The sequence below is a fragment of the Ovis canadensis genome, chromosome 5, assembly GCF_042477335.2.
Source record: "Ovis canadensis isolate MfBH-ARS-UI-01 breed Bighorn chromosome 5, ARS-UI_OviCan_v2, whole genome shotgun sequence".
Lineage (NCBI taxonomy): Eukaryota > Metazoa > Chordata > Mammalia > Artiodactyla > Bovidae > Ovis > Ovis canadensis.
The window spans coordinates 27381196-27401242 of NC_091249.1; the positions used below are offsets into that span (position 1 = coordinate 27381196).

The 20047-nt window shown below is 53.1% G+C and overlaps 3 protein-coding genes and 2 non-coding genes across 7 annotated transcripts in view; 3 read left to right on the top strand and 2 right to left on the bottom strand.

The window, feature by feature from the left end:
• Positions 1–228: 228 nt before the first annotated feature.
• Positions 229–7438, top strand: LOC138440920 (suppressor of SWI4 1 homolog). Of its 2 annotated transcripts, XM_069591023.1 has the most exons (13): positions 229–575; positions 664–834; positions 1353–1454; positions 1650–1700; positions 2007–2177; positions 2784–2860; positions 3058–3165; positions 3280–3403; positions 3492–3570; positions 3675–3804; positions 3878–4044; positions 4135–4221; positions 6077–7438. In XM_069591023.1, exons 1-13 carry the CDS (start codon positions 558–560, stop codon positions 7171–7173), a joined length of 2382 nt encoding a protein of 793 aa, XP_069447124.1. In that variant the 5' UTR covers positions 229–557; the 3' UTR covers positions 7174–7438. The 2 variants fall into 2 exon arrangements, with proteins under 2 accessions (XP_069447124.1, XP_069447122.1); XM_069591021.1 differs by lacking the exons at positions 229–575; positions 664–834; positions 1353–1454; ... (7 more) ...; positions 3878–4044; positions 4135–4221 and adding an exon at positions 4738–4898.
• Positions 1491–1574, top strand: LOC138441920 (small nucleolar RNA SNORD105). Its single transcript, XR_011257488.1, has one exon. It is a non-coding gene; the product is annotated as a small nucleolar RNA SNORD105 (small nucleolar RNA).
• LOC138441928 (small nucleolar RNA U105B) lies at positions 2900–2979 on the top strand. The gene has a single exon (XR_011257495.1). It is a non-coding gene; the product is annotated as a small nucleolar RNA U105B (small nucleolar RNA).
• A 1-nt stretch (position 7439) lies between the features above and the next one.
• EIF3G (eukaryotic translation initiation factor 3 subunit G) lies at positions 7440–15173 on the bottom strand. Of its 2 annotated transcripts, XM_069591018.1 has the most exons (13): positions 14901–15114; positions 14133–14177; positions 12001–12127; positions 11806–11852; positions 11143–11226; positions 10946–11034; positions 10742–10801; positions 9470–9574; positions 9176–9365; positions 8306–8413; positions 8051–8187; positions 7857–7963; positions 7440–7564 (listed from the first exon to the last, which is right to left on the bottom strand). In XM_069591018.1, exons 3-13 carry the CDS (start codon positions 12018–12020, stop codon positions 7549–7551), a joined length of 963 nt encoding a protein of 320 aa, XP_069447119.1. In that variant the 5' UTR covers positions 12021–12127; positions 14133–14177; positions 14901–15114; the 3' UTR covers positions 7440–7548. The 2 variants fall into 2 exon arrangements, with proteins under 2 accessions (XP_069447119.1, XP_069447118.1); XM_069591017.1 differs by lacking the exon at positions 14133–14177 and having other exon boundaries at positions 14901–15173.
• A 2779-nt stretch (positions 15174–17952) lies between these two features.
• Positions 17953–20047, bottom strand: part of DNMT1 (DNA methyltransferase 1) — a 50206-nt gene continuing 48111 nt past the window's right edge. The window contains exon 40 of the mRNA XM_069591008.1: positions 17953–18576. Coding sequence (XP_069447109.1) covers positions 18572–18576 — 5 coding nt within the window. The 3' untranslated portion in view covers positions 17953–18571. The remainder of the gene's footprint in view (positions 18577–20047) is intronic.

A 20047-nucleotide genomic window follows, 5' to 3' on the forward strand; every position in this document is an offset into this window, starting at 1 on the left:
GGGGGGGAATTATTGACCAAGCGCCCGCCTTGCCCTGAATTTCCAGAAGGTGATGTGGAGTTTCCATCCCCCAGCCAGTCCACAGACAGGGCCTCTGCGAGGGACAGCTGATCCTCAGGAGCTGGGCGCCCAAGCGAGTAATTGCCAAGCGCCACCCTCCTCTCAGGCTCCCAAGTGCCTGGCGCCAGGGTGCCAAGTATTGTGTACACATCATCTCTCTTAATTCGCAGGTCAGAGAGAAAATGATGATCATTTAGGATATTTTAGGAGCCTCAGAGTGGAGAATCTGGCTCAGAATCGCACAGCTCGTGGAAATGGCCGAGGCGGGATTCGAACCAGCGGCTCATTTCGAACCATGGCCCCGCCCTGGTTTCCGTAGAAACAGGCCCTCGATGTCTCCATAGCAACCCCTCCAAAGTTTTTCTCGCTGCCTGGTGCGCATGCACTGTTGGTGACGTCATCGCGGCGCCTCCCATAGTCGCCTCGCCGGAGCCGGAAGTGAGCGGAGCGGTGCCGGAAGCAGCCGGCAAACGAGGCCTCGTGGAAAGGACGGCGGCATGGGACAGTCGGGGAGGGTGAGTCGCGGCGGCCAGGACAGCGGGCAGCGTGGGCGGGGTTCCGCCAGCGGCCGCGGGGCTCACCTCTTGCCTCTTGTCCCCGCAGTCCCGGCACCAGAAGCGCGCGCGCGCCCAGGCCCATCTCCGGAACCTCGAAGCCTATGCCGCGCAGCCGCACTCGTTCGTGTTTGCTCGGGGCCGCGTGGGTCGCAGCGTCCAGCAGCTCAGTATGGACTTGAGGCGGGTCATGGAGCCGCTCACCGCCACCCGCCTGCAGGTCTGCATCACCCAGCCCACCTTCACCCACCCTGGGCCTCGTCTTTTCAGCTGCGGGGGTGGCTTCATCCTCGAAACCGCTGGGGGCCTCAGTTTCCCAGGCTGGAGAAAGGGACCTTTATGGGGACCATCGTGCCTGCCTCTCAGGTCTTTGAGGGGCAGCAGCGAGGGCGAGCAGATGAACGCACCCAACATGGAACTTGGCTGAGTGCCTAAAGGCTGATGGTTAAGAGGGGAGTCGAGTTAGCAAAGCTGGCTTCTCTCAAAGGCCCAAGCCAAGTTACTTAACCTCGCTGAGCCTCAAATGGGCCCTCTGAAAAATGTGGTGATGCAGTGTCAAGAGACAGAAGCTTCAGTTAAAGTCTGATTGGCTCTAGAGGCCAAGAGCATTCCATTCCTCTCTCCCCCTAGTTCTCTAAAGGGTTAAGTGTAAGAAATGGCATAACAGGTTAGGGCTTAAAGGCTTTGCTTAATAAGAGGTTATCTGTGATTGTCCATTTTTCTTTTTATCATTTCCAGATACGGAAGAAAAACTCTCTGAAAGATTGTGTAGCAGTGGCTGGGCCCCTTGGGGTCACACATTTCCTGATTGTGAGCAAAACAGAGACCAACGTCTACTTTGTGAGTGGATGCTCTTACTCCCCATACCCTCCTCCGCTGCCAGCTCTCATGATGACCCTTGTGCCTCTGAGCTGCCATGATTCTGGCTTCAAAGTAAACGCTCTGAAGAGATAGGCGGTGGTCTCCATTTCCCACCCCCTCCAACCCCGCTCCTGAATTAGACACCTCAACCCTCACAGATCTTTTCTTCTGCAGAAACTGATGCGTCTCCCAGGAGGCCCCACCCTGACCTTCAGGATCAACAAGGTAAGGACTCAAGGTGACATGGGGCTCAGCTGGTAAAGAATCGGCCTGCAAACCCAGGAGACCTAGGTTTGATCCCTGGGTTGGGAAGATCCCCTGGGGAAGGGAACCCACTGCAATATTTTGGCCTGGAGAATTCCATGGACTGTGTGTATAGTCTTTGGGGTCACAAAGAGTCAGACGTGACTGAGTGACTTTGACAATGCAAGAGGTGACGTGAGGCCTCCGAGGGGCAGGAGCTGGGTTTGGGGATTGCACCAGCTGCATGTGCTGGACGGGTGGTCACCCATTCCTCGCCTCCCCCTGCAGTACACGTTGGTGCGTGATGTGGTCTCCTCACTACGCCGGCACCGCATGCATGAGCAGCAGTTTGCCCACCCACCCCTCCTGGTGCTCAACAGCTTTGGCCCGCATGGCATGCATGTGAAGCTCATGGCCACCATGTTCCAGAACCTGTTCCCCTCCATCAACGTGCATAAGGTAAGCCAGGCCATGTGTGATGGAGGTGAGTGTAGGTAAAGCAGGCAGCAAGGACCACACTCAGGCTCAGTCTTTACATCCTAGCCCGAAGGCTGAGAGTTGTGGGTTCTGAGTTCTAGACCCATTCATGCTCTCCCATCTGGCAGGTCATGGTATTTTATTTTTTAAGCCTGCTTTCACTGAATGCTGATCTAAGCTAGGTAGCGTGTTCCATTTTACAGAGAGGGAAACGGAGGCTGCCAGAGGTGAAGACACTAGTCTGAGGTTAGATACGAAGGACAAGAAGGCAGGACTGGATTCTTTAAATCGGTTTGGCTCCAGAACCCTGGCTCCTGATCCCTGGCATTAGTGGGTCTCAAATTAGGCTTATTAGATGCCAGTCATCCGGGAGTCCAGTGTGGGTAACCTCAACGGGCCTCGGAAGCTGGATTTCTAACCCCTGGTAGCCCGTGGACGCCAGTTGCAGCCCCATCTGTCCCTGCAGTGCTGGCAGCACCCAGGCCGCCCTTCTGGAGTGTGGCCATAGCCAGGGCTCAGCAGGGGCTCTGGCACATAGGGAGGCCCAGGGAACACTCAGCAGGTGCTGTGCCCGCTTTTCTCTCCCAGGTGAACCTGAACACCATCAAGCGCTGCCTTCTCATCAACTACAACCCTGACGCCCAGGAGCTGGATTTCCGTCACTAGTGAGTTCTCAGTGGGGAATTGACGGGGGTTGCCTGGCCCCATGTGCGGCTGATGACAGCACAGCTGCTGAGACTCTGTGATTGCTCAATCTCAAAGTAAACGCACTGACGCACTGTGGAAAGGGCTGGCAGGGTAGAGCTGACCTGTGACCCCATGGCTCCTGACCCCCATCCCCGCCTCCCTCTGACCCCTACAGCAGCATCAAGGTGGTCCCTGTGGGTGCCAGTCGTGGGATGAAGAAGCTTCTCCAGGAGAAGTTCCCCAACATGAGTCGCCTGCAGGACATCAGTGAACTGCTGGCCACGTGAGGAGGGCTGGGGCTGGAGGTGGGGGGTTAGGGGCACCACACTCCAGGGGACCCCAAAGTTGTCCTTGGTGCCAGGGAGCCCCTGCTGAGCCCTTTGTGTCCCCCACGCAGGGGCGCAGGGCTGTCGGAGAGTGAGGCAGAGCCCGACGGCGAGCACAACATCACAGAACTGCCGCAGGCTGTGGCAGGGCGTGGTAACATGCGGGCCCAGCAGAGTGCCGTGCGGCTCACGGAGGTGAGGCCCAGTGCAGGGTAGGCCTGGTGCCTCCCCCCATCCCCGAGGAGGCACTGACACCCCATCCTGTCCTCTGCTGTCCCTCCAGATTGGGCCTCGGATGACGCTGGAGCTCATCAAGATCCAAGAGGGGGTCGGAGAGGGCAACGTGCTGTTCCACAGGCTCGGTGAGGGTGGGGCCAGGGGCACAGTGGGACCTGCGGCCTGGTCATGGGCGGGTTCCCCTGGGTCTTGGGGATGAAGAGCTCAGTGGCCGCCTCTTCCTGCTCAGTGCACAAAACAGAGGAGGAGCTCCAGGCCATCCTGGCTGCCAAGGAGGAGAAGCTGCGGCTCAAGGCCCAGAGACAGGACCAGCAGGCCCAGAATGTTCGGCGCAAGCGGGAGCAGCGAGAGGCTCACAAGTGTGTGGTCACCAGGCAGGTGGGGCGGGGTCCCAGGTGCAGGCTGCCATGTTGACCGATGTCCCTCCTCCAGGAAGAAGAGCCTGGCGGGCATGAAGCGGGTGCAGGCAGAGGCCGATGGGGACAGCGATGCAGAGGACCCCGGGGCCCCGCCAGAGGCAGAGGGAACCAGCCAGCAAGAGGAAGAAGAGGATGAGGCTGAGTATTTCCGCCAGGCTGTGGGCGAGGAGCCTGATGAAGGTGTGTGGCAGACAGGGCTCAGGGCACCTGGGTACCACGCGCCTGTCTGTCCTTGCGCCCTGGTGGCCCTGACACCGTTTTTCCCTGCAGACATGTTTCCAAAGGCAGCCAAGAGGAGGCGGCCCACTGGGCCCCCAGGCAAGAAGCAGCAGCTGAAGGAATGGAAGCCGGACCGAGGCAGTGATCGGAGGCCTCAAAAGGCCAAGGGCAGGGGCCCAGGCGCCCAGGCCAAGATGGGACACAGGGGGGCTGCCAGGAACCATGGGCAAGGCCGACCTCGGCCACCCAAGAAAGCAGCCTGAGGCCAAGCCTGGGTGGCAGATAGAATGCCCCAGATTGGGGCCCGAGAGATGCTGTGCTGGGCTCCCCTCCTGGGCCTCCAGGCACAGCCCTCGGTTTCCTTTCATAAAGGAGAGCTGCTGTCCCGCTTTCCACTCTAATAAATTCATTTCTCATGAGGCTGAGTCTGCATTTGAAATGGTGGGCCTGCTTTCTGCTCCGTACCTGGGCCTCTGTCTGCACCTGGGCAGTGGATGTGCAAGGTCTTATTTCATATGCCAGGGTGACACAGGTGTGACGCTTCTGTGGTGCCCTGGGGCCCTGGACCCCTCCCCAGCCTACCCAGTGCCCCCACAGCAGATGAAGGAGCTCTGGAGGTTAGGTGCTGTCAGGAGGAGGGAAACAGGAAGTAGAAGTGAGGCGTGTGTCCAGACTGCTTCCCTGGCTGAAAGTGGTGCTGCCAGGAAGGGGAGGGGCCAGCGGCTTGTGTCTCAGAAGGGAGCACGCTGCATGGGGCACAGTGCGGCTGCAGACCCGGAGGCAGGCCATGCGAGCCTCAGCCAGCAACATCTCAGGTGAGGAGCCAGCGAGACCGGGCTAGTGAAACCAGGCACGTCCAGGGCCTTGGGGGTGGAGGTGGCCGGCTCCTAGACGGTGGTGGGGAGATGGGTAAAGAGTCACTGCTGGACCCACTTCCTCCCAGACCAGAGGGCTGGGATAGGAAGGCAGAAGTGAAAGTGGAGGAGCCATCTGAGTCATGGACGGGATATGTGCACAGAGCTAATGGCCCGCCTGCTGGACCAGCCAGGAGTCCAGGCCATTCCTAAGAAAGCTGAGGCTGAGTAGGGTGTATGAAGGATAGGTTACAGAGCTCAGCTCCCCTACACTGCCGTATCCCAAGTGCTGGCATGCGGAGGCCAGGAGCAGGGCACTTCTACCCTCGGGAGGGAAAGTTCTGGGGATTTTCTTTACAGTGGTCACATGGATGGGGATAGAGCTGTGGAGGAAAAGTAAGCACGGTAGGGGACCACGGGGAGCAGTCGCCAGGTTAGGTCACCTTAGGACCCGAGACCAGGAGGAGGAGAGGGGGACTGCCTCCAGGGAAGCCTGGTGCATCAGCCAGTGCAAAGGCCCTGAGGTAGGTTTTGCCTTAAAAAACAGCCAGGACACCATGGTTGGTGAGAGCCACAAATGAGTGCGTGGTGGGGGAGCGGTAGCTCCCTCAGGGCACTGTGGGAAGAGATGAGTACTGTTTTTTCTTCCAGGTAGGTAGGGAGAGAGTCTGGGAGTGTATGGCTGTGACCTGACTCAGGTGCCCTTTGGAGGCTGTGAGGACAGATGGATGATGAGGGTGGGAGCAGGGACAGCGAGGTGGACCAGACTCCTGATCCAGGTAGATGGTGACACTTGGGGGTACAGACTGACATGTGGGACTTAAGAGTTGTAGAGGGGGGTGGGGGTGGGGGGCTCTTGCTTCACCCCAGGCCCGGGTGGCGCTGGTGGTCGATGCCAGGTTATGTGCCTCCCTGGTTCTTGCCCCAGGACACAGCCTAATGGACCCTGGGCTTCTAACCTTCCTTGGTCTCTGAGTCCCTCTGTACAAACGTGCTGTGGCTGGCACCCCCCATCCTGGGTGTGGAAAAGCACTCTGGAAACATGCCCACAAGGGGCTCCTGGGACACAATAGGTAAGGGTGCCACAGCGGGAGCCACAGTGAGGGGCAGGGTTGATGTGCCAAACCCTCTGCTCACAGGTGCCATGCAGTGCCCAGTCAACTTCTCGGAGGCTGCAGATCGCCTCCTCAGTGGCCTCCAAGAGGGCTTTCTGTGGCCCATGCTGGTAGCCGAGTTCCTGGTGGCCTTGGCCTGCAACAGCCTGGCCCTGTACCGGTTCTGCAGCCGGGAGCAGCGCCCTTGGCCCCCAGCTGTGATCTTCTCGGCCCAGCTGGCGGTCAGCGACCTGCTCTACGCCCTGACGCTGCCCCCCCTTGCTGCCTACTTCTACCCGCCCAAGCACTGGCGCTACGGCGAGGCTGCCTGCCGCCTCGAGCGCTTCCTCTTCACCTGCAACCTGCTGGGTAGCGTCATCTTCATCACCTGCATCAGCCTCAACCGCTACATGGGCATCGTCCACCCCTTCTTCACCCACAGCCAACTGCGGCCCAAGCACGCCTGGGCTGTCAGCGCCGCTGGCTGGGCGCTGGCGGTCCTGCTCGCTGCCCCCACGCTCAGCTTCTCTCACCTGAGCAGGTCCCAGCGCCAAGGCCAGTGCTCTGTGACCAGCCCAGGGGCCTGTACCAAGTGCCTGGGGACAGCGGGTGACAGCCAGCTTGAGGCCTACCGGGTCTACAGCCTGGCGCTGGCGGCCCTGGGCTGTGGCCTGCCGCTGCTGCTCACCCTGGCAGCCTATGGCGCCCTGGGGCGGGCCGTGCAGCACAGCCACGGCATGACAGCAGCCAACAAGCTGCAGGTGACGGTGCTGGTGGCCAGCGGCGTGGCCCTCTATGCCAGTTCCTACGTGCCCTACTATATCACGGCAGTGCTCAACGTGTACGCCCGGCTGCGCTGGCAAGCCCTCTGCCCAGGTTTTGCGAGTGAGGCCGCGGCTGAGAAGGCACTGGACCAAAGGACATACTTGGCCCACCAGGTGACACGGGGCCTTGTACCCCTAGCCATCTGCATCCACCCGCTACTCTACATGGCTGTGGTGCCCAGCCTGGACTGCTGTCGCCAACGCTGCGGGCAGGGACAGACCCCAAAGGACACTCCGTGCTCCAGCCAAGCCCTGCCTCTCAACGTCACAGCCACCCCCCAAACCTCAGAGCTCCAGTCCCCCGAGCTGAGCCCGTGACCCGGCCCATCTTCAGCCCCCTCCTCATCACAAGATGCTGGAACCCAGCAGCAGAATGGAGGCAGAGGGCAGGCCCCCAGGAGCCACTTCCTCCCCACAGAAAGGCTGCCAGAGCTGCAGGAGCTTCCACTCACAGCACTAACCCTGGGCAGGGCCACAGAGCAAACCCAAGATGGGGGGGGTGGGGGGTGGAGGGTTGGCCCCGGCTTTAGCCCCACCCACAACAGTGTGATTGACATCAGGGAATAAATGGTCTGGCACAAGGCTAGAGACTAGAGACTTTTTATTGCCCTGAAGCCCTCTGCTCCAGGAGGCTGCCTTCTGTCACTGAAGGTTCCCGGGGCCAGGGGCTGAGCAGCAACAGCAGCAGCTGGCTTAATTGGTTGATGGCCTAGAAAGGGAAGCAGGAGGTGGGTGAGGATGGCAAGTGAGGGGGCTCTAGACCCTTTAGGGAGTCCCAGGACCACCACCCATCTTACATACACAACACGAACTCAACGGGGAGGAAGGGGGACAGGGCACGGAGCACACCTGGGGCCAGACAGGCCTAGGGGCGTGGGGCCCTCCATGAGAAGCAAAGGACAGCCAAAGACCCACACCCCGGGACATCCCTGGTGAGGCCCACAGTCAGCCCAAGCATCAGCTACGATGCCATGAGGGGCGGCGGAGGGCAGAGGTCTTACTTGGCCCACTCGACGTTGAGGATGAGGTGGTCGTAGCCAAAGCCAGATACCCCGGCAATGGCACGTGCAGCGTCCTCGCGGCGGTGGAAGCTGATGAAGGCAAAGCCCTGGGGGAGGGAGTGGGGGTCAGGGACAACGCTCAGGGCACCGTTGGGAGTCAGGACCCCGCCCCGCCCCCACGGCCACTGGCCCACCTTGGACTGGCCGGTGGTCTTGTCCTTTGCCAGGTAGATGCGGGAGATGGAGCCAAAGGGCCGGAAGAGCTCCTGCAGGTCAGTCTCACGAGTGTCCTCAGACAGGTTGGTGACACGGATGGTGGCATTGTCATCAGCTGGGCAGGCAAGGAGAGGCGTCGCTGAGGGGCCGGCCCCACCCACAGGATAATCACAGGGTACAAGGGGTGCCCGCCCGCACACCAGCCCAGCACTGGGGTGCCCTCCCTGCCTCACCTCTGCGGTTGGGCTGCATGGACTCCCCGCGGCGGCTGGCCCCGTCGCGCAGGCTCGGAGGCACGTACTTCCCAGTCTTGTTTTGAGTGGCCTGCACAGGCTCCAGCTCTGGGGACCAAAAGCAAGGTTAGGTCCAGCTTCCCCTGGCACAGGCCTGGCCCAGGACGCTAGCCGCTCCGGCCATGATCCAGCCCCAAGCACCCTCCCTCTCAAACCACAGGCCATCTGGGGGATCTCTTCAAGGGCTAAAGGTCTTAAAAGGACTAAAAGGACTTAAAGGTCACACCCAGGCTGATCCACCCACATGTCCGGCCTGCCAGCAGCACAGGAAAAGCGAGAGAACCCACAGTGAGAAAACGCCCAGCCTCACACACACACCAGGACGGTGCACAGGGTAGCAACAGCCCCCAGGGTCCCATCCCGGGGACAGGTGACAAGTGGCTGTGCACACGAGTCACAAGTATAGAACTCCAGTGTATGTGTGTGTGTCTGTGTGTGCATGCATACGTGTGCAAACACAGCAAGCTCCTGTCAGGACAGACACACTGAGAGAACAGCCATCTTCCCTCACTACGCGCAATGTCCTTACACCTGCAGCCGTGCTCACTACAGGCTCTCACCAGCCCCAACAGGAAGAGACAGGTGACGTCACCAGCAGAGCACCCACCTGCAGCCTTTCACACAAACCAACGTGGGCTGTGGCCACAGCCTTACTGCCGTGTGGGAGGTGATAACCACCAACACTGCTGGTCCTGTCCAGACCCCAGGTGAGGACCCACGACTCCCAGAGATGCACGCAATTCCTGTGTTCCACTCCCACTCCTCCCCCCAACCCCCAAGCCTGCCAGCAATATCCCAAGGTCCTGGCACCTCCGGGGAGCTTCTCCTTCTCGCCAGTGGACAGGCCCAGCTGTTCGGCCAGCTCCTTCTGCATGGGCCCCAACGTGTCCTTGTAGGGGCAGCGGGTGGTCCAGTGGTCACCCTTGCAGATTCGGCAGGACACTATCTTCTGGCCCTTGAGCTTGTTCATTGGGTCCTCCTCTTCCTGGCAGTTCAGATCCTGGCAGGGCAGGTGGTGGCAGTTCAGACGGTAGTTCAGCTGCTCCCCTGCTGCCTCCAGTAACACCCTGGCCACTGGCTCCCCCTGCCAGCCACCACACTTACCTCTTTGCTGGTGATGAATGTCATGGATACATCATCGCTGACTGTGGTGGTGGCTACGTTGGGCCCCGGTGGGTCAAATTCTGAGTTCCCAAACTTCTTCCAGTTCTGAGCTCAAGGCAGGATGGGGGACAGGTCAGGGCAAGGACAAGTGGGACCCCCTCCATTTGCACCCTAGACTTAACAAGAGCCACCTTGAGGGTGAGTGAGTCTTGAACCCTATTCACCGCCCTCAAATACTCCTTGGAGAAGCGATGATGACAGTTGCTATTCCCTGAGGGCATGCCAGGCCCCAGCTCCATGCCAGCTCCAAGAGTAGGGGCAGCTCTCAGCCTCATGTTACAGATGAGAAAACTGAGGCTCAGGGGTAAACAGGTCCAGAGCCAACAACCCCTGGCAGGGGCTGACCAGCTTCCACCGAGTGATACTCAGGGGTGTGCAGGATCACCCAGATTTCCAGGGGCCTTGAGCTCCTTAAACAACCTGCACCTTGGCATCCTCCCCTATAAGGGACCACAATGCTCCCCACACCTCCCTGGAATGCTAGGGGAATGAATGAGAAAATACTTCCCACGAAGCACCTGGGTCTAACACCGAGTATGTAGGTAACTGTGCAAAACGTATTTACTGCCATCACTTCTGCTGCTATGACCACCTCACAGGAGGGCTTGGCTCTGTTCCTCCCAGGCGACAAGCCAAGAGAAGTAAGAACCAACCCCTCTGCTCCCACTCCTGCACCTGCTGGACTTTTCAGGGCCCCCACGGACTGCACACAGGTCTCAGTTCTGCTCCAACAAAAGAGGTACACCCAGGGGACTTCCCCGGTGGCCCAGTGGTTAAGACTCCGCACTCTCAATGCACAAGGTGTGGCTTCAAGCCTTGCTCGGGGAACTAAGATCCCACATGCTGTGTGGTGCAACCAAAAAATTAGAAAAAAACAAAAAAGCATCAGTCTCTCAATCATGTCTAACTTTTTGCGACCCTATGGACTATAGCCCACCAGGCTCCTCTGTCCATGGAATTCTCCAGGCAAGAACACTGGAGTGGGTAATCATCCCCTTCTCCAGGGTACCGTCCTGACCCAGGGATGAACCAGCATCTCCTGCATTGCAGGAAGATTCTTTACCACTGAGCCACCAGGGAAGCCACCAGGAAATTGTTTAACAAACAGTTAAACCCCACTTCTAAAAATGAAGGCAATAGGGAAAAGAACTCCTATTTTTTCTTTGAGTCAGCCCTGGAGGAGCCCCCAAGGAAGGGGGAGAAGGGTCTTACCTTCCTCCTTGCCACAGCCTTTGAGGCCTTCCGGGTCTCAATTCTGAAGGTGCGGACGATCTGTGGATAGGAGGGGAAACGTTTGGGCCTTCTGCTCCTCAAGGTTCCTAGCAGATCTTCCTCATCAAGACATCCAACACACCACTCTCTCCCTAGTCCAAGTGCCCCTCAAGCAAAGGGCTCCCACCTCTTCCCCAGCCTCACCTTGAACTTCTTGCCATCCTCATCTATCTTATACTCTGTCACTGTTTTGATGTTTCCATTGATGACCTCCTTGGGAGGTGGCAGTGGAGCTGGGAGAGAGGAAGAGACAAAGGAACTGAGCCCTGGGTAATAGGGACCAGAAGGAAGGAGGCTGGGGAGAGAGACGGCCCAGGGCTGGAGTGAAGTCGGGCACTCACCTCCCGGCAATAGCTCAGGCTCTGGACTGGTATCCCCAGTGGCCAGGGGGATCCCCTTGAGGAGCTCGCTGGTGACACATTTATCTGTGACAGGGAGTGGAGGGAGCAGGGGTCAGCTGGGGGGTGGGGGTGGGCAGGGACAGGAACTCCCAAGCTGAAATCAAGGGACCTTTGGGATGATGCCTGCACCAGGAGCTGAGAAAGGTGGGACCAAGGGCAGAGGACTGGCCAGGAAGTGTCTTGGGATAGCCATTCAGGGACACGGAGCTGGCCGGTAGTAACTTCCAGCAATGAGAAGGGGAAGGGGATCCTTGGCCTGAGGGCCTGAGGGCAGGGGAGGGCCACAGGCATCCGGGCAATAGTATTAATACAAAGGCAGGAGTGTGGCTGTTAAACAATTTCCTGCCAGGAGTAGGGAAGCAGAAGTGCTGGCATCAAGGACTTGGGCGGTGGCACGGCAGAAGATGGGCTGGCTGGTGAACGTATGGAGTTGGAGATAGGCTGGCCCAGATGAGAGTGGCGCGGGGCAGGGGCTGGCTGTGAGGGGAGATACAGGGTCTGACGGCGGTGCCAGGGTGGAGGATCAGAGCAGGCAGCAGTGACGGCCTGGGGCGGCGGGGGGAGGCCGGGCTGCGGTGATCCGAGGCGACAAGGTAGACTCACCGTCCTCTCCTTCCTCTTCCACCTGGTCCGCCCAACTGGGCTTCGAACTGCGGGGACAAGTTTGTCAAAAGGAGGGATGAGTGAGGCGAGGCCCAGCTCCCGCGGCCTCAACGCACCCAGGCTCTATATTAACTCCTAGGACCGCCCCCCATCCCCGGTCTGCTTCCCAAACCCCCTCCACGACCCCTGACTCACTCAAAGTCTCCGGTCGGCATCGCAAAATCTCCACGCAGCCCAAGCCTGGGCCAAAGACCGGAAGTAAGAGGTGAAAGAGACTTCCGGCTCCGCTGCCTAGAGCAGCCGTAGCACTCCACAGCGCCCCCTACGGACGGAGGTAGAAGCGCCGCCTATGTGAGAGGCTGGGCCCTGGTATCTTACTATTAGAGGCTCGGCTCATTTACCTGAAAATCTTATATTTATTTATTTATTTATTTATTTATTTATTTATTTATTTGGCTGCGCTGGGTCTTAGTTGCGGCATGTAGGATCTAGTTCCTGGACCAGGAGGGCCTGCATTGGGATCACTGAATCTTAACCACCGGACCTTTTCTTTTACTTTTTTTAAAAATTAAAAATAATGACAATAAAGCTCAATTATATAGCTCTGACTGTTTGCAGGAACTGTGAGGAGGAAATTATCGTTTCCATTTTTCAGCTGAAGAAACCAAAACTGGTCTTCCTTGCCTGGAAAGAACTTTTCTGATTCAAATGATCAAGATATCAAGTCACCCCCTAACTATTCTCCCTCCTTGAGTAACTTTTTTCTTCTTTTTCCCCCCCGCACTGTGAGGCTTGCAGAATCTTAATTCCCTAACCAGGTATCAGACCTGGGCGCTGCAGTGGAAGTGCAGAGTCTTAACCACTGGACCACCGGGGAATTCCTAGTAACATTCTTGGCTCCCTGATATAATCTTTTCCATTTTCTTTAATTTATTGCTTATTGTCCAGCGTTCCCTCTACTGTATGCATTCTCAGTGGGAGTGATATGACTCCCAAGTGGACCAAAATTAATTGTTCTGTGGCAAAAAAGAAACAAACAAAAAAAAAACCAACTTGGAGATGACAATGACTTGTGGCCTCCAAAGCCAACCCTCCCAGACAAAATCTTATTCCTAAACATTTAATTTCTATTGTTAGGGAGAAATTAAATGTAATTAGATTAACACTGATTTAAATGGAAGATAATTCCATTTTTCTCCTTTAGAGGGATGATAATGAAAAAAATGGTAAAAACTGCTGCAGACTTCTGCAGAAAGACATTTGCCTGCTTTGTTCACTTCTGGGTCCCCAGCACCCTCAGGGTGTCTACACTTGATAAGTGCTCAATTCATGGGTATTTGGAACCGACAGGAACCAGATTATAAAGGACTTTAAAAACTAGACTAAAGATCATAGTCTCTTATATATATATTATATATATATACATGTATATATATATAACATATATAACATTTTTAAAAATATTTATTTTTATTTATTTGGCTGCATAGAGTCTTAGTTGTGGCACGTGGGAACTAGTTCCCTGACCAAGGATCAAACCCAGCCACCCTGTATCTTGAGCACAGAGTTTTAGCCACTGGACCACCAGGGAATTCCCAGCATAGGCTCTTTATCCTGCAGGCTGTGGGGTGTGAGTGAGGCGCTGACATGTTCTGAATGGTGACCCAATGTGACCAGATTTTCTTGTGAGAAAGATTATTCTGGAAGCCTGTAGAGGATAGGGTGGAAAGGAATAAATCAGCAGACCAGGAAGGAGGCTGGGAAAATAAGTAAATAAAGAGGGTGGTTGGGAATTCCTGGTGGTCCAGAGGGCACCAGAGGATGAGATGGTTAGATAGCATCACTGACTCAGTAGACATGAATCTGAGCAAACTCTGAGAGATAGTGCAGGACAGGGAAGCTTGGCATGCCGCAGTCCATGGGGTTACAAAGAGTCGGACAAGACAGTAACAATCAGTGGTTAGGACTTCAAACTTCTATTGTAGGGGTCATGGGTTCAGTTCCTGGCCAGGAAACTAGGACTGCAAGCTGTGAGGCACTGCCAAAAAAAAAAAAAAAAGAAAGAGGGCAGTCTGGCAACAGATGAAACTATTATAAAGTTTGTACAAAGAATCAATAAACATTTGTGCAAACTCATTCAAGTTTACTTCAAGAAATGCAAAATCCAAACACTGAATGTTGCAGTTGGGCAAAACTGTAAAAATTCGATATTACTCAATGGTAGCAAAGATACAGAGAAAAAGACACTCCCGTACTTTGTTAGTGAGATTATGCAAACTCTTCAGATGGCATATTGATGATATCTACTAAAGCTTAAATACACTTACGTGTCTTCCTTTGAGCCAGTTGACAATTCAACCTGTGAGAAAAACCTGGGAATGTATGTAAAGATGTGAGAACAAGCTATGCGAGCAGTACTGTTCATGATAGCAAAAACTGGAAATTCCTATCTGCCCATTAACAGCGGCTGGTTAAATAGATTAAGACGTGTTATGCTGCTGGGACTTCCCTGGTGGTCCAGTGGCTAAGATGCAGAGCTCCTGATTCAGGGGGCCTGGGTTTGATCCCTGGTCAGGGAAGATCTGGCATGCTGCAACTAAGACCTGGTGTAGCCAAATAAATAAATATTAAAAGAAAAAAAGGCATGCTATGCTGTAATCTATTAAATGCTATTCAGTCCTTAAGGAAGTAGATCTACTTGAGGTCATGTTAAAAATACATCTAAGAAAAGGAGATGAAGCAAGGTATAAAATGGCATATGCTATAGGAACCAATTTTTGTACATCTTTAATAATAGTAGATAGATATGTAGATACATTCAAGCTATTTTAGGATCAGAATTATCAAACTGTTGCTGAGAGAATGCTTTGAGAGGAAGCCATCAGGAAAGAGCAACTTATTTCTAAACTTCTGTTTTACTTAAAATTTTTACCATCTGATTTTTTTTGGTTTAAATATAAACATATACATAAACTATAGTTATATTTTTTGTATTAATATATAGCATACATCCTATGTTATATATGCAAGATATAATGTATGTATATATATTTTAATATATTTTTTAAATCTCTTCTCTTTTTGTGTTTACTTACTTGGCTGCACCGTGTCTTAGTCGCATGTGGGATCTTTAGTTGCACCATGTGGGGTCTAGTTGCCTGACCAGGGACTGAACCGGGCCCCTTCCCCCACCCCCTGCATTGGTAACTTGAAGTCTTGGTCATGGACCACCAGGAAAGTCCTTTTAACATGTTTTTCATATTCACAAATTTGCATGTCCTCTTCTAGAAGGGACCTAAGGAAATATACATCCAAGTGCACTGAACTGGCTATAAGAAGGCGTCCAGTGCAATGTGGTTTAAAGGGCTGGAACTGAAAACAGCACAACGGTCATGACTAAGGGATTAGCTAAATATTGCCCAACGAGCTTCACCCCTGTTAGAGAAAACTGTGCCCATTTCTGGCTACCCAAAAGGACCTTAACCACTAAACACTGATGCTTCTGGGTGTTTCGACTTGGCCTCATCTTTACAGGCATACTTTGTTTCATTGCACTTTATAGATTTCCTACCAATTGAAGGTTTATGGGAACCCTGCATGGTCAGATGATGTTTATTTAGCATTTTTAGCAGTAAAGTATTATTAAATTAAAAGTTTTTTTTTTTCCTAGACATAATACTATTGTGCCCTTTAAATAGACTACATAGGGCTTCCCAGGTGGCGCTTGTGGTAAAGAATCCAACTGCCAATGCAGGAGATGTAAGAGATGTGGGTTTGATCCCTGAGTCGGGAGGATTCCCTGGAGAAGAAAACGGCAACCCATTCCAGTATTCTTGCCTGTAGAATGCCATGGACAGAGGAGCCTAGTGGGCTACAGGCCACAAGGTCACAAAGACTTGGACGCCACTGAGCACATACACACGTATGTACATAGTGTAAACATGACTTAAAAAAATTATTTTATTTATTTTGGGCTGTGCTGGGTCTTCATTACTGTGAGGGCTTTCTCTAGTTGCAGCCAAAGGGGTTTCTCCTGTGGTGGCTTCCGCTGTTGCACAGCAGGATCTTTAGAGCACAAGCTCAGTAGTTGTGGCTCACCGGCTTAGTTGCCCCACAGCATGCGGAATCTTCTTGGACCAGGGATTGAACCCCTGTTCTCTGCACTGGTGGTCTTCCCTTGTGGCTCAGCTGGTGAAGAATCCGTCTGCAATGTGGGAGACCTGGGTTCAGTCACTGGGTTGGGAAGATCCCCTGGAGAAGGGAAAGGCTATCCAGTCCAGTATTCTGGCCTGGAGAATTCCATGGACTGTACTGGAGTCTCAAAGAGTCAGACATGAGTGAGTGACTTTCACTTCACTTCCCTGCACTGGCAGGCAGACTCTTAACCACTGGACCGCCAGGGAAGTCCAAACATGACTCTTATTTATTTTTAAAATGTATTTATTTTTGACTGTGTTGGGTCTTTGTTGCTGCTTGGGCTCTTCTCTGGTTGTGGAGAGCAGGGACTACTCCCTCGTTGCAGTGCCCAAGCCTCTTATTGCCGTGGCTTCTCCTGTTGCGGAGTACAAGCCCTAGGGCTCCATGGCTTCAGGAGTTGTGGCCCCCAGGCTCTAGGGCACAAACTTAATTGCTGTGGCACATAGGCTTAGTTGTTCTGCAGCATGTGGGATCTTCCTGGATCAGGGATTGAATCGTGTCTCCTGCATTGGCAGGCAGACTCTTTACCACTAAGCCATCAAGGAATCCCCCAAACATGAGTTTTATATGCCCTAGAAAGCAAAAAAAAAAAAAAAAAAGTGACTCATAATATTTTCTTTATCGATTAATTTCAATATTTGCTTTACTGCAGTGGTTTACACGGAGAAGGCGCTGGCACCCCAAAATCCCATGGACGGAGGAACCTGGTAGGCTGCAGTCCATGGGGTCTCGAAGAGTCAGGCACGACTGAGCGACTTCCCTTTCACTTTTCACTTTTGTGCATTGGAGGAGGAAATGGCAACCCACTCCAGTGTTCTTGCCTAGAGAATCCCAGGGACGGCAGAGCCTGGTGGGCTGCTGTCTATGGAGTCACAAAGAGTCGGACACGACTGAAGCGACTTAGCAGTAGCAGCAGCAGCAGCAGTGGTTTACAACTAAACCTGCAACCTCTCTGAGGTTTGCTTGTACTTCCACTACAGTATTCTTTCTGTATGGAATACAATTTTCTTTTTAGTTCTCTATTTATTTATATGGTGGCTACCCCACACATCATGTGCGACCTTAGTTCCCTGATTAAGAACTGAACTTGCACCCACTTCTGTGGAAGCACAGAGTTTTAACCACTGGACTGCCAGAGAAGTCCCTGGAAAACTTTTTCTTAAACATTGAACATGTATTTTTTTTTTTCAAACCAGGTATTTTCTAAGGGATAATAAAAGGGAGCCAAGGGAAGCATAGGACAGTGGGGAGAAGACTCAGTCCAAGGTTAGATGGAAAAGAAGTCCCTGAGCCATTCTTTTGGTCCTTTATCACCACACCAACATCCTTTCCACATCCAGAGACTCCACAGGACAGCAGCCAAGATAACAGCAGGACTTCCCTAGTGGTCCAGTGGGAAAGAATCTGCCCAGCAATGCAGGGGACAGGGGTTTGATCCCTGGTCTGGGAAGATTCCGCGTGCCGTGGAACACTAAACTCCTGTGCCTGCGCACTTGGAACTCGGGAGCCGCAACTGCTGAAGCCCTCACATGCCTGGAACCTGTGCCCCACGAGAGAAGCCGCTGCGACGGGAGCCCCCTGCTCACAATTAGAGAAAAGCCCGAACGCAGCAGTGAAGACCCAGTGCAGCCCAAAATAAAAATAATTTAAAAAAAAAAAAAAACAGACAAGACCAGAAGGAACTCTACAGAGGGCGTCAGGAGGGAAGCGTGGACACTCAGGGTGTGGCACCGGTCGGAAACTTGGCAGCAGTTTCAAAGGACTCACTGGTGCTCACAGGTGGAATTCCACTTCTTGGTATTCTTCAAAAACACCAGAAACACACATCCACAAAAGGGCACATATTACGACATGTACATGAACTTTCCTAGCAGATTTATTCACAATGGCCCAAATTGGGAATCATTTGAATTTGTTTCTGCCATAACAAAATACCACAGACTGAACAGCTTATAAACAATGAAAATTTATTTTCTCACAGTTCTGGAGGCTGGGAGTGTGCGACCAAAATGTCCTTCTGAGTCCTATCTCCCTGGCTTGGCTGTCTTCTCCCTGAGTCTTCACATGGTCCTTATAAGGACACCAGGCCTGTTGGCTTAGGGCCCACCCTAATGACCTCGTTTCATTTATCTTAAAAAAATTTTTTTAAAGATTCTACCCTTAAATATACACTTGTACTTCCACTGCAGTGGTACTGGGGGTTATTCAACATATGAATTTTGTGGGAGACACAATGCAGGCCATAACAGAATTCAAAAATCCATCAGCAGAGGCTTGGACCAACAAACCGTCCCATCTCTACAATGGAGTACCATGTAGACATAAAGGGAAGCGCGTGACTGATACAGTGACATGGATGCGTGTCTCAGACACAAACGAATAGACACCATAGGATTCCACTGGTGTGGAATTCTCTAACAGGCGAAACTAATCCATAGTAACAAGTCATCTGTGATCATCTCTTAATGGAGATGGAACCAGCTTGCAGCGCCAGGCAGGTGAAGGGAATTTTCTGCATCTTGATCTGGGCAGTTGATGACATAGGCAAATACACAAGTATAAAGTCCAGCTATCCTTGGAAGAAAAAAAAAAAAAGAAGAGCCAGATCTTTAGAAAAACGTCCAGCTGCACATACAACATGTGTGCATTTTAATAATGAAATCTGGAAAGGAGCAAATTAAGAATCAGAGTCAGACCATCCCAATTCATTGTTTTTTTAAATTATGTATTTGGCCAAGTGGAATTTTCTATCTTTGTTGTGGCATGTGGGATCTTGAGTTGCAGCATGCAGGAACCAGCTCCCTGACCAGGGATCAAACTCGAGCTCCCTGTATTGGGAGCGTGGAGTCTTGGGTACTGGAGCACCAGAGAAATCCCCAAGTTCTCTGCTTTATTTTGATTGTAGTATTTCTTGCTCTTTAAAATCCCCTCATTCTTTGTGGAGTTTGTCTGCCTGCCTTGTTCTTGAGACAGTTGGGGATGATGCTGGTCTGTGTGATTGCTGCATGCATGCCCGGCCCTGGAACCAGTGCTGGAATAGTCAGTGGTAGATCAGTGGTTGTGTGACTGTTTGCGTCAGTTTTCAATCAGTAGTTGCAAATGATTGCATGTCAGTGTGGACACATTACATATGCGCGTGATCGTGGTCATCGTGGCAATGATGGGGTGTTAGAAAAGCTTCCTTGTGACACAAAAATGGGAAACAAGTACTGACCATTCGTTTTGGCCATTGTGGGATTCAGTGTCGTCTTTTTTTCTATAGCTTACTTTTGTTTGAAAATTGCAAACGTGCTTGAGAAAAAAAGGTTGCCGATAGATACGTGCAGTAGAATAGATGAACCTAATGGTTTTTGAAGATGCAGAGAATAACTGAGTTTAGGAACATGTGGTAACGGTGGAAAACCCTAGACAGGAAGGAAACGCAGCAACACTTTCATCATGGTTGCGTCTGAGGAACACAGACGCAGAAGGGGAAGACAGCAGGTGGGGAAGACAGAGTGTCATCTGTGCTTTGGATACTCATTTCATTAAAAACAAAACAATCTGGACTTCCCCAGCGGTCCAGTGGTTAAGACTCCATCTTTCAATGCAGGGGATGTGGGTTCAACCCCTGATCAGGGAATTAGGACCCCACATGCCATGGGGTGAAGTCAAAAAAACAAAAACAAAAACACAACTTGGCTGTTGTGGAAAACAGCAATGGGCCCTCAAAAATGTAGAAATAGAATGACTACGGAATAGAGCTATGACCCAGCAATTCTACTTCTGGGTATATACAGAGGGGAGTTGAAAGTGTGGCCTTGAACGGATGTCTGTACATCCACGTTCGTCGCAGCGTGATTCACACCAGCCTGAAGGTGGAAGCGACCCTAGTGTCCACCGACGGATGAACGAGTGAACAAAATGTGGTCCATCCATACAGCGGAAGGAATACTACTCAGCTTTACAAAGGAAGGAGCTTCTGGGAATCCCCCGGTGGTCCAGTGGTTAGGGCTCTGGGCTCTCACTGCCGAGGGCCCAGGTTTATTCAGTACCTGGTCAGGAA

Coding starts and splice junctions, on each gene's coding strand:
- LOC138440920 (XM_069591023.1), top strand. Junction 2,178..2,783: donor CCTCCATCAACGTGCATAAG/GTAAGCCAGGCC, acceptor TTTCTCTCCCAG/GTGAACCTGAACACCATCAA. Junction 4,222..6,076: donor GGAATGGAAGCCGGACCGAG/GCAGTGATCGGA, acceptor CTCTGCTCACAG/GTGCCATGCAGTGCCCAGTC.
- EIF3G (XM_069591017.1), bottom strand. CDS start 12,020: ATGCCGACCGGAGACTTTGA. Junction 11,853..12,000: donor ATGCCGACCGGAGACTTTGA/GTGAGTCAGGGG, acceptor TTGTCCCCGCAG/TTCGAAGCCCAGTTGGGCGG. Junction 8,414..9,175: donor GAAGGAGAAGCTCCCCGGAG/GTGCCAGGACCT, acceptor TTTGGTCCCCAG/AGCTGGAGCCTGTGCAGGCC.